This window comes from Sphaeroforma arctica, assembly GCF_001186125.1.
Source record: "Sphaeroforma arctica JP610 unplaced genomic scaffold supercont1.224, whole genome shotgun sequence".
In the NCBI taxonomy this organism is placed as follows: domain Eukaryota; class Ichthyosporea; order Ichthyophonida; genus Sphaeroforma; species Sphaeroforma arctica.
The window spans coordinates 19,258-32,617 of record NW_014040334.1 but is presented as its reverse complement, the minus strand read 5'-3'; the positions used below and the strand labels follow the sequence as shown (position 1 = coordinate 32,617).

Sequence of the window (13,360 nt, the reverse complement as noted above, 5' to 3'; positions counted from 1 at the left end):
CTACAGGGCTGAGTTCTGATTTTGATTTTCCAACACATCCCGCCGTGTTGCCGTTATAAAAGCTTTATTTGTGCTTGTTGCTCCTTGAACGGTTTGCGAAGCACTAACTGATCGTGAACAACAGAGTGTCATATCAGTCGGATCAAATCATGATGAGCTCAGCTTAGGAAAGCCGCCAGTAGAGGTTATTCTCTTTTCTTTTACCCCAGGGCGCAAGGCACCTAAATAGAAGGGAAAAAAATCACATGGATTAGGAGAGAACGATGAGAAATGACTGCATGGTCAACAACAAACGCGTTTACTTCACTCAGAGCTTGCCCAACGCTAAGCGCAGATCAAGGACCTTGCAGATAGGATGCTACAATCTGAGACTGCAAGTGTTCGCGCTGTTGCTACTTTTGGTGGTCGAGCGTTGCTGAGTAACTCGCGAGTACGTCGTGTGCTGGTCTTGTCTTATTGTGCCAGGAGGAATCCATTGACTGGTCCGTGTTCGTGTGTAAACAGTATCATTTGTGAGTGAAAACTACTTGTGTCTTCGATACTACACATTTCTGTTTTCACGCTTTGACTATTCAAAAACGAGTATTAAAAACTATACAAGAATATGACAACCTTATTCAAAAGAAGTTGCCACAAGAGAAGCATAAGGATTGGAGTGAATGTTTGAGTGTAGTTGGTACATTTTAAGCAAATTACAAATGTATATTTTTCTGACATCCTCTTTGGCTTTATGCAGAGTAAAATCACCTATGGTCAGTATGAGAAATCTTTTCGATACTATATTATGACAACTTCTCTGTTAAATGTTCTCACGATCTTATAATACTCTTCAGCACGAGCTGTGACTCATGTAGGTCATTAAATTGTTTCAGTTAAGAAACTTAATCATCTCTCCGGTGTCGGATTGAGGAATTGAGTCAACGATCGGTAGTTGGTTGGCAAATTCAATCAATTCTTGGGAGTGAGTCATCTCTAATGACTTCAGTACGTGTGTGCTCTTGTTGATGTCTAACAACAGTTGTCGTGCACCTATCAAAATAACCTGACCATTCGTAATAAAAATATTGTTAAATTTTGAGTATGAGAGTAGCTGGAAAGATATGACCATGAGATACAATAGATCTCTTCTCAAGTACCTTACTTTCAACTAGGAAACGTCCAGGTTTGACACAAATGCATTAATCGTCTCTGTTTGATTTGTTATTTGTATTTTACTAATCTCAGTTTTTCTCTCGAATGTTTATCTCATGAGAGAACCAGGTAGGTACTGGTGTTCCCGCCATATTTCTGATGACTTCGGGAGTATATTTAGGGCCTGGACCAGCAACTCATGATTTAGAAATCCTTGGTTGTGGATTCTGTTTTTGGCTTTTTGAAGAATTAGCTAGCTATCTATTTTTACAATAACATATAAAGCTGCTAAAGTATGAGAAATTTACAAGGTGCGATGAATCGTAGTAAAGTTTCATTGTCTAAAAATATCAACATATAAATACGATAATATATAAAGGAAATTATATATCAAAACTGAGTCATTCTCCCTGATGGCCTCTGGAGCCAATTTCCGGCAATTTTTACACCTAGTTTTAGCTGGCCACCACTGGGGGAACCAGGAATAATGGAAACAATTTTTATTATCTTACAGTAGCGTCAATTGATATTCGATATAAATGATAGTGTGAAAATGACGAAATAGTCTGGCTGACCACCCCACAGTAGTGTTCTTGTTCTCTGCAGAGGCTTTGCTATATGAACATTTGTCCTGAGGGGAAGTCATCTGGCTACTATACATAGACTGGCTAGGGGTCTATCAGAAACCATCAACCGGACGTATGTATAAAGACACTAGTTCCGACAAATTTCTCACTTCAGCTAATACCGTTTTTTGAACTGAATGCAACATGGATTAATTCACGTGAGACCCCAACGCGATGAAACCAATCTGCTTTCCTTGAGTCACAAGTTTGCCCCGATAATTCAGCAATCATACTTTAACCTCGCAGGTCTGAACCGATGCCGCTGGGAGTATCCTCAGTAGTTCGCACTGGGAGGCTGGCTTGGGCGTTTGAAAAAAGAAATGACCTATCCCTCATGTATTCGAATTTACTCTCTGGTGCTGATTGACGAATTCCGAACACCACAATTTTTTATAGAAACAATGACGCATTTTTGAACACCATCATGTGGATTCGTTCTACGCAGAAGCTGCGCTATATAGGCATCTTCCCAAAGGGAACACATCTGACTACTGTACACCGACTGGCTAGTTGTCAGAGGCTATTAATCGGACTATATCGCGACGTATCTAATATATACATACTTTCTCATTTCAGTTATTACAATACCTCGACCAATAAACGTGAGACTCCGACGCGATGCGATTTGCTTCTCTTATGGCACAAGTCTGCTCCGAGCAATATAATTCAACTATTTTCCATACATTCTGTTGCATTCTGGAAACACATTTGAGGCCGTTCTCGGCATACGCTCTGCCTTAGGAACATCTGGTTATGAACATCTGCCCCAAGGGGAAGACATTTAGCTACTGTACACCGAATGATTAGAGGTCAACAGAGGCCATCAACCGGACTCCTTTGTAAGTTATCTATCATATGCGCGACGTATGTACAACAACCACACTGATTTCTTTTTCATTTCAGCTATCGCCGTACTTCGAACAGAAAATGTACTAATTCACATAGGACTCCGACGCGATGACGCCAATCCGGTTTTCCTATGTCACAAGTTTCCTCCAAATATCCAGCAGTATTTCTTTAACCTTGCAGTTCTGATCGTTATGCTAATGTGAGTATTCTCACTAGTTTGTACTAGGCTCTTAGCCCAGGTATTTGCATCAACGATACATCCATAAATTTCCTGCTACCATCATCGCTGAAGACTCGGCAGTAGTGTGCGCATTCAAAAAATGCAAGCCGGGGTTTGAAGTCATATGTACGTATTTAAGTTTACTCCTCTGGCTCTTACTGTTGAGAAATTCCGAACACAATGAAAGTCACTCGTTATTTGAAACTACACGTGGGTTTTAATTTAAAGTATCTGTCTCACGACAGACGACACTCGCCTGCTTACATACAATGAGTTTTTTAGGGCCATTCCATCATGGGGATTTTTCAACCATGTATGTTTTATCCATTTTTTTTTGCGCGAAATCCGTCCAGATAAGGCCCAAATTGATATTTAACGTCGAATTTGACAATTAGATTTTGATTTTGGGGCGATTTATAGTAGTGGACAACGAAACGAAATGCCGCACACAGATCCTAAAAAGCTGCAAACTGTATGATCTGTTTTGTTGCAGTAGGTGCATATGTGACCGTTTTTCCTGCGACTGTTATCGTTTTGCATTCACTGTTTGTTCCTGATGTGGACATACATATTTCGGTGTTCGACAGTATGGCTGTTTGTATTCGCACGCTGCTGATATTATTGTATCACCAGTATTATTTTATTGCCTATAGTATATTTTCTTTAGTCGAGACTAGACACTCTGATCAGATGTGATCAACATGTCTTCCTCGTAGGGAAATAAAACCAGGGAGACTGCAACTTGTATACGTACAGTTCTTGCACCTATTGAACCAATAGAAATTGTAACAGTCTTACAAAGCGTCATGTAACAACCCACTCAGAGCCCGCGCCAGCGTCCACAGTTTGCACCAACTGCGGGAAGGGTTTGGAATTAAATGAAGAGGCCTACATCTATTAAGATCCTTCATATGCGTACAGCCAATCGGTCAGAACTACAGGAAATATGACCAAAACATGGATCGACAGCCTCGCATCAAACACCAGAGATTTTGTATTCATTTGAAAACAAATGGTGGTAATATTACTCAGGACGTTGACTCTGATCAAAGCAATGAGTCAAACATTGGTGTTGCTGTTGGATTCAACTATAATCCCGATGAGGAGCGTGACCCTATACTTCGGCCACCTGCCATCAGGCCGTAACGTGGGACTATTCTACCAGCACTAGGTGTGCCAACAGCATCGCGTGCTGTATCGAATGCACCTCTTTCCAGAAGCCCACCAAGGTCACTGCAGCAAGAAGTCCGAATAAATCGGCAACAATGACGTCAAAGAAGCGAGCTAAAGAGAAATACCGCTTATGCCAACAACGATTAAATGCTATCTGCCTCCCTGAACACCTCTTTTTGTCTTTGATAATTATCTATTGTATCTATGCATTTCTCGGCTACAGACGAAACTGATACTCTACTTCAAGCGGCAGTACTGAGCGCTTCTGATTTTACAGTTGTTGATGATGGAAGTTCCAATGTGTCGAGCCTTCGTAATCTAGAATCTGCATCCCAACTTAAAGAAGAGCCACATACAGCTGAATGTATCTTAGAACTGGAAATGAATGAGGAACTGGCTACATTGAATTATTTTCCAGACGAAGACTCAACAAGGGGTCAACAACAAGCTCTATAGCTAATTTTATGCACCCTAAGAAGTTTGCCGGATCACAGCATCAGCTCAAGATATAGCTTGTAAAGGATCATGCCCCCGTCTGCAAAGTATCGCACACAGGGGTCGATACGGCTCTAACGCGATCGTATGAAAAGTGGTACAATAGTCTGACCGAGGACGAAAGCAAGAGTAGAAAACTGGATAGGGCTATAGCCTTAGATGCCGACGCTGCAACGGAGAAGGCTGCTGGTTCACATATAGCATTGAGGTCTTATCGCCCAAAGTATCGCTCGATGCTGTTCTTTTCTGACTTGCTAATGATGTATTGAGTTGTCTACGATTAAGCAGCTGTCTTTGCTGTATGTACATGCACATGTCCTCAATCTATTTTTGTACCCTCTGGAAACGTTTCCGAGAACACAACACATTTGACACAAGTATCGTAGTCAACATGTCAAGTATTTGATTGACCGTAGATATTGTCAACTGTGAAAGTGTGTCCTTTCCCCAGACTGGGCGGTGCTTCCCACGTCAGCGACTTAGAAAAGATGCCCACCAAATGCTATTGTTTGAGTTTCTTCTCCGTACGTCAAGCGCCCATGTCGCAACACATAGGTGATCGACAAAATGTAGTACATGCTTCGTCTAAAACTAAATGCGGCCCGGGAACACAACCCTAGAACAATTGATGATAAAAAACATTTGGCAATGCTGCGGGGGGTGGCTACATCGCTGCTGCGCACATTTATCAGATGAACCTTATCCACCATCCACAACGTGTCGTTCCAGTGTCCCGTCAGGTGATCAACGGTAGCACATAATGGTATAACATGACTATGGATGGTGACTACATACTAATAAGTAGCAACTATTAAATAACAACTCGCAGCTAACTCAAAGCGAACAAGTGATGAGATGCCTAGGTAAATTTCGATTGCCGTGTTCGTGCAAACAAATGGAAACAATCTGCTATCGTTTGCAGTTAAATCGAACGGTGACAGAAATATAATGGTCAGTTTAAAATTGGAGAGCACTCAATTCCATATTAAATACCACAATCGATAACCTTGTCGACGGTGTTGGTGTTAGCACCGCCATTAATGGAAGGCTATCTTTTCTATTAAAGACAACAATTTGCCAAATTGAAATGCTTAGTATTATCCCTATACCAATTTTTGAAACCTGAATTTTTGAGATTGTTGGATTACGGTACGGTTTGAATTTCGCTGCGTCCCTACACGAATCTTCGATATATACTCATGCAATCAGGTACTTTATAAATATCGATAAATATGCATTTTTCTTTGCTGACAATTTTAAAGAAACAAAAAAAATCTCACATTTCAAACAAACATACAAAGATGTCGTTGAACAAATACTCTCACCAGCCAAGAACATATGTTGTCTGTTTCTATTATACAACCGTATGTATATTTATATTTATGTGTACAACTTACGAAGCATCCTTCGACTATAGATCATCCGCAGCGCTGCTATAATTAGAAAATGTGGCTAAATATGCCGTCTACTATTTATTATACAAGTGTTTGGCATTTAATGACACAAGAACACTGCTACATTTCACGTCTAATTATGCAGACTTGACAGCATTGATGGCGGCTTCATCGAGATCCTCTAGCATGGTTAGCTTGAGTCCACAGTTGGAAATCAATTTTTGAGCCTCTTCCTCGTTGGTACCTAATTATAGTAGGGTATGACAGACAGGAAATATCAGACACATTCAATAGTAATGCGCATAGCTCCCCCGAGATAAAAAAAGTAACTGAACTGAAGCCAGTCAGGTGTGAAGGGAGGAGTTCAGGATAAGGTAGAAAAGAGATACAAGGGAAAGTCGTAGAATAGGAAAGCAAATATATAGGCCACGCGCGGACAATAGCATATTCTTACACACCCGAACAAAACAGACTATATTAGAGACATCGGAATTGTATACTTCCAGCTCGACATAAAGGCAAGCTGTTAATATGTAAACACCAATCTAATCACAGCTCATTTCTATTCTATATGCTAAAGTGTCGAGCCTCAAATTTATTGGCTTGGATACACTGAAAAATAATAATACCCTTCAGTCGGATGGTAATGGGGATGTTGATGCCCAGGTTATTCGCAGCCGCGATGATACCACGGGCGACTAAGCCACAATCGACAATTCCACCGAAGATGTTGACAAGAATGCCCTTGACCTGGTTGTCAAAGTTGCAAAGCAATGGGGTTCAACTCAGAGGTTACCACAGAATTGGGAAAGAACCAAAGGTGTCCAAGGCTGGATAATTCACGCAGACAAAATATATGAATATATATAAAATTCCAAGCAGGGCTATAGATACTGTATCGCTATAACTAATTGGAAGTATTGACGGTTGGGTGTAAAGGTACCGCAAAGTAAAATATTTTACCCGACAAATAGACAAAGCTGTGTACATTAGTGATAACGTTGATTGGACTTCAAAAGCAAAAACAGAAGATCTATCAACCCCCTCCCTCCCCCCGGTCCACAATCAGCGTACACTGGACATAAAAAACAATAGTATGTATAGTATCATATTGCCGTTTCCACCACATAATCACAAAAAAATGGTCCGTAGTGCTCGTATGGTTTAGTCAGGACTATACCTTAGGGTCAGCAGTCAAAATCTTGAAGGCCTGTCCAACAGAGGATTCAGTGACACCACCTCCCAAGTCCAAGAAATTGGCGGGCTTTCCTCCGTGTAACTGGATGATATCCATAGTGGCCATAGCAAGTCCTGAGAAAATAAAAACAGGTAAGTGTCCAAACTACTGTATAGTATTCAAATGTTTAGTAAAAAATCTAATACCATGATCATAATACGACTACGCCCATAGACAATGTCTTGATTGCACGTGAAGAGCTCATCGGTACCAATCGTTGGTGCATTTCGGCCATGCCATCTTCAAGGCAAGGCCCGTGATGTCTAGGCACAAAGCAGACGAACAATTTGAAACATATGAAAAAGTTGCAAAAATACAAACAGATCACACTATCTTTAAAAATGAATGTATTATAGATGGACAAGTATCGGGCAGATGCACCATAGATTGCATCCTCACATGACTCAGATAATACTAATTAGCTTGTAGTGCACCTCTACCAGTCTGAACAAAGACGATAAAAAGTAGAGTGTAAAGGGCTCACGCGAGCAGTTCACAATTCAAATTCTTAGATCGCTGGGATGCAAGGCTCGTGGTACCACCTAGGAGCTACTATACATAAACCCATCAATATAACCAGTAGACACGAGTAAGTGGAGCATTTGCAAAGAATCAAAATATATAGTGAAACACACCTGCGCCGTTGACCATGCATCCGATGTTTCCGTCCATTCCGACGAAGTTCAAGTCATACTTACTGGCCTCAACCTGAAAATTGATAGAAGGTTGTATAAAACGTAATAAATATTCACGTCTTCCTCGTGGAGTGCATAGGAATGTAGCACACATCAGCAAGAAGAATCATAACACCAGCACACGGCTATCCTGGCCGTCAAAAAAAAAGACACGGAAGCGGGATACAACAAAATACATACTAAAATTACATGCCACCCCCCACTGGATGTGACACAGTGTTAAAGCTTGTATCGCAGACATCTACATAGACATACAGGTATGCTTGCAATATAAGCTCCAGCACAGTAACCAAGCATATGCTACTTACTTCACGGGGATCTTCCTCAGCGGTGTCTCTCTGTGCGAAAATATCAGCCTGTCGGAACTCAGCATTGTCGTCAAAGCCAATCTTTGCATCGACACACATCACACGGCCGTCAGACAGCTTGCACATGGGGTTGATCTCTACTTGGGTGGAGTCGACACCGATGAACATCTTGTACAAGTTGTTCATGACTTCCTTGGACTGTGTATGTGACACCAAATGATAACATAATTGTAACAGAAAAGTTAGGATGTGGGACAGACAGTCTGGAAAAAACAAAAACAAGAACGAAACTACAAACGGTATACTTTCGCAAATATGGCAACACACTTCGCATATACTGGAGATGATTCGCACGCAGACCCAAATAGTTTCACACGTGCACACTCACAGACCTGAGTCTTGGAATCGCCCTCGAAGTTAAGACCTTTCGCCAAGTTCTCCAATTGCGCATCAGTGGGGCCATGGTTGATGTCGATGAACTCCTTGAAGATAGCATCGGGGCGCGAGTGTGCAACCTGACCACACGAGCGTGAAATGCAGCGTGTAGAGGTGAGTTTAAATTAAATCAAAGGCTACAGACGATGCAACAGGTGCCATTCAGGTGGTAAGCGAGCGAGTGAGATGGTGTACAGGCGCTGTGTATAGTGCGTGCATGCAGGCTGGCGATCCAAAAGTCTCGCTTAACTGGACTATGAGGCTCGGATCTGTACAGGTGCTCAGGTGTGTTACGAGCTTATATCCTTCAATAGCCAGTTCCTTCCCACACATAGCCTATATCAATATAGGTCTGCAGTGCTGGTACATTCGAACAACTAAGGCACAATCCTCGACCGCACAAAGTGTCTCCACATAGATAGTGCTGTATGGTCACAATAACACATCAGCAAACGGGCCATTGAGACGCCAGTTGTAGATCCAGATGGCTGGATTCTTACCTGCATCGGATTTATAGTACTATGCTTACGTACTAACCCAACAAACATCGTCCGCAGAACCACCACGACAGCGCTCGAACACACACACACTGCAATACACACCTCCTCGATGTCCATGCCTCCCTCGGCACTGGCAACCATGACTGGTCCGTTGGTGGCACGATCTAGAAGGATGGCGAAGTAGCACTCGGCTACCACATCAACACCCTCAGCGATCATGAGCTTGTTTACCATAACACCGTCACCTTGTGTCTGCTTGGTCTTCAATTTATAGCCCTGGAAGAATCGGAGTACGAGATATGATCAGTATGATACAACGTAGGAGGCGCATAAGAGGGTGAGTGGATCATATAGCGCTGGGACCCGAGAATTTACTCATGAGCCAAACACAGAACACATGGATCGGGTATGTGTATTTCTTAAGAGGAACTATTAACGCACGGCATTCCTGACATTTCGTTACCACCAACTCAGATAAGCAAAATTCGATCGGGAAGCGGTAGAATTCATAACATCGGACACCAACTCCGAAGACTTAACACGTACCCAAGGTGCGTGTCTGCATTACTGATTCTAGATATGCAGAATGACCGAACACCGCAGCTACGGCAACATCCGAATAGGATGAGCACACAGATTTATAACAAGAGTATTCACAGAGGTTGTTTTTCGCATTTAGCGTTGTTTGTGTATAAACGTCACAATTAGCATTGTTTGTGCGTATAGATATCACATATAGTGTTGTTTTGTGTGCATACATCAGGAAGCACAACCCCAACAAACTAAAGCTGGCAAAGGGTGATGTGCACGTGCATGCCAATTGATTGAGACAGGAATAACAGACATTCATAAGCGGACGAATTAAACGTACGAGATAAGTGTCGCGCGCCGTGTTGAACGCACTGTGACAACTGGACAAGGTGCTATGACTATTTACATATGTAACCTCGATCGTATGCGCCTACAGTGCTTTGCAGTGGGGCACTGTATTCGAAAGGTCTGGCATCCCCGTTGATATCGGATAGTTCCTCTAGTATGATCATCGATGGATATAGATATGTAGTAACATACGTGTAGGCAGCGTCATCATGTACGCTTAATAGCTTATTCGACCACACCTCAATCCTACATAATCGATCCTTAATTGTTGATGTATCTTATTGTCGCTTTACATACGGAATTGAATTCACAATGATACATAATTTATTTGTTTGTCGTGCAGATGTAAGTATCAACGTGAATGTGCATATTTTGTAAACTCAAGCTTGAGCATATATGCATAAGACGGCTTATATAAGAAACAAGATACAGGCGTTGATATTTTATTGCTGTGCCGCATATTTACATTACGGCCCCCACACATACATACATATGATGCGAGTGCCAAATTTAAAAAATTGAATTTTAACGTACGAAAATGGTTCTCTACAATAATATGTGTAGCTACGTGCTCTTACACACGTAAGTTGTGGTTGATTAACGACGGACTGCACCAATATAGCAAAAATAGCCCCACTATAAAACACGCATTGCATGCATGACTACGTGCTTATACGTGGATAACTTGACGTTTATAAACCACGCACCGGAAGTACAATATGTTCACCCCTTTTCGCATGCCAGCGCTATTGCCAGCGAATTATCAATGTAAGTATAGAGAGACGCATTCGAGGTGACGATTGCAATACCGATGTGCCTCCCAAAATATCACACACGGAGACATTGACATGCCCAATCACATGTACAAAGATAATATCTAAATCCATATTCCTATACCGTTACATAAAAAAACACCAACTTACGCTACTGCTTGTTTCTCGCATCAATATACACATTGATTGTCACTCAAGCCTCTCGGTTGTCAAGTCTTGTAATCTTCCACACAATCACATACCAACATTTGCTTGGCCAGTTCTTGTGCTCTGTCAGCACTGTCGATGACGTGCACACCGCCCTGCAGTCCACTGCTGAGTGTTCCCTTTCCACGTCCTCCGGCATGTACCTATAACCAAGTTGCCCGCAATAGTCGAATTTTTTTAGATGCTAACAAGAATGAGAGTGAATGAGTTCACAGGATGACACGATACAGGCCACTATTTGCCTATGCTTGTTTCAGTAAATGAACACAGAAATACACGTTTGGCACACTTAAACTTAAACACGAGCGCTGCCTTGAGGAATGGGAATTGCATTTTTTTCAATCAAAAGTATGGAGAGGAGATAAATTACAAAATGATAAACAACGTGTTGGAGCCAGGTCTGTTTCTAGAGAAACTGAATGCCCTAACACGCGCACGAGAGTACAATAAGAATCGCCGTACAAGAGGAAATATTCGTTTTAATATAGACATAAAGACTAAACGGGTGCTGGCTAACCTGTACAGGGGTCTTGATGAGCACTTTGCACACAACACCAATTACCACCACTGTTGCTTCGATGAAACACATGACACAAACCGCTTACCTGAGTCTTTATAACCATCTTAGGAGTTCCAATCTGCTTGCAGGCGTTCAGCACATCGTCGACGTTCTCGACAACAACAGACTTAGGCACTGATACACCCCAGTCCTTCATCAGGTTCTGTGACTGGTATTCGTGCAAGTTCAGGTTACGCACATGCATAGTTCCCAAAGCGGGGACACGCGCTGAAACAGCCATACGACCAGCGATGGCCCGGGAGGCAGAGGGCAGAGCAAACATGGTCTATAACTATATTAGATTAGTCTTCTACTCGTACTCACTTGCTGTGTTGTATTATTATATACAAAATAGTGGTGTTCAATTATATATCCTCTGCTCTGGCTGGTCAAAATCCAAATCCAGAAACTTATTATAGAGTGACTCAAACGCTGACTTGGGCCCTGGGTCTGGAGAAAGAGGACTGGGCCACTGGCCCACAGCCCAGTGCTCACTGGTGAATGGGCCATTGCGGGCCCAGGCCCCGGGGGATGCGCCATTTGGGTCAACTCTTGGTCACTTGGTGTGTATATATTCGATGATCCGAGTCAGACGTTGCCCATTAAGGTAGGAAGCACAGCCGAGCCTCGAATCAAACATAAGAAGCGACTTCAAATTTAACTACAATCTGGATTCGGTAACGAATTGTAATCTTATTTGCAGCTCCATTTTGGATACATCATCATCTAATTATGCATTGGCCTGAATTAAGAATCCATCGCATGTTTGGCCGAGAGATATTTACATACCAATATATTGTCCAATTCTCTAGCAGATCCCAAATATCACTTTTTCAATTTTAACGATCTCTGAATAGCCAAAAGTTGGGCCTAATTTGTGCGGCCCTGTTCAAAATGACATCTCATTTCTGGTCTGCATCAATAAAAATGATAGCATACAAAATGGCCCCGAATGAGATCACAGTATATTGTGTACAAAAGTATATAAATATATTTCTATTGAGCGTTGAAAGTGGCCAAATACGTACCGAACTGCCATAAAAATATGTCCCACCTGGTTTCCACATTTATTTAATGATGACCAGTCGATTTCCGGATTCCGCCGATTTGATTTGATGTGTGTTGTGTGAACCAAAATCACATTTCTGATTTCGACTTCTCGAAGCCTCCTCATAAAATACCTCCTCTATTGTGTGTATTTATTTTTCCTCGTAGGCTTAAAGTTTTAGGTATAGAACGGAGTGGTTTCTGTCTAGATAACTCATATATCATACCCAGTAGTCAATCATTACATCACCATGTCGTATTGTAGAGACGAGGAGAACGGTACGTTAGAGTGCCAATTTTCTTTGGTTTCATAGCCTTTGTAGTTTGCCGAGCTTAGTGAAGTGTTTGCCATTCAATATTATCGATACTGTGCAACAATCCTGATTTTCGTTAAAGTGCCAATCCGCAGAAACCCAAGATGTATGGTCAATTGAACCCTTTTGATGGCATTCGCACAGCGTTTTATACCTGCAAATAGTTGCATCCAAGTTCAGATTGAGACCCATGGTTTTCATGGCTTCCAAGAGAATCAACAATCTATTATTTGATGTCTGTGGAGCTATAAGCACGCATTTGCATACAGCTAAATATATTTTCAGTGGTGCATAGATATGTACCAATACGCTGATTTACATATTTATATGCGTGTAAGTAAAATTTCATATCAAGTATTCACTCATATCCACACATATACACAAGCACACGTACACCCGAATACATGCGTATACCCAGACACACATACACACACAAACACACATACACACACACACACACACATACACACACACACGCACATACACACACGCACACACACACACACAATCATATATAT

At 41.8% G+C, this 13,360-nt stretch overlaps 2 protein-coding genes across 2 annotated transcripts in view; one reads left to right on the top strand and one right to left on the bottom strand.

Annotated features, from left to right (window-relative positions):
• Positions 1-5,838: 5,838 nt before the first annotated feature.
• Positions 5,839-11,845, bottom strand: SARC_04143 (succinyl-CoA ligase [GDP-forming] subunit beta, mitochondrial). The gene is made up of 9 exons (XM_014302035.1): positions 11,528-11,845; positions 10,958-11,065; positions 9,166-9,339; positions 8,521-8,643; positions 8,129-8,326; positions 7,761-7,833; positions 7,069-7,199; positions 6,518-6,638; positions 5,839-6,132 (listed from the first exon to the last, which is right to left on the bottom strand). Exons 1-9 carry the CDS (start codon positions 11,762-11,764, stop codon positions 6,026-6,028), a joined length of 1,272 nt encoding a protein of 423 aa, XP_014157510.1. The 5' UTR covers positions 11,765-11,845; the 3' UTR covers positions 5,839-6,025.
• A 934-nt stretch (positions 11,846-12,779) lies between these two features.
• Positions 12,780-13,360, top strand: part of SARC_04142 (hypothetical protein) — a gene marked incomplete at both ends in the record, with an annotated part of 5,960 nt that continues 5,379 nt past the window's right edge. The window contains one exon of the mRNA XM_014302034.1: positions 12,780-12,807. Coding sequence (XP_014157509.1) covers positions 12,780-12,807 — 28 coding nt within the window. The remainder of the gene's footprint in view (positions 12,808-13,360) is intronic.

Coding starts and splice junctions, on each gene's coding strand:
- SARC_04143 (XM_014302035.1), bottom strand. CDS start 11,764: ATGTTTGCTCTGCCCTCTGCCTCCCGGGCCATCGCTGGTCGTATGGCT. Junction 11,066..11,527: donor AGATGGTTATAAAGACTCAG/GTAAGCGGTTTG, acceptor ACTTGGTTATAG/GTACATGCCGGAGGACGTGG. Junction 9,340..10,957: donor AACTGGCCAAGCAAATGTTG/GTATGTGATTGT, acceptor CGATTCTTCCAG/GGCTATAAATTGAAGACCAA.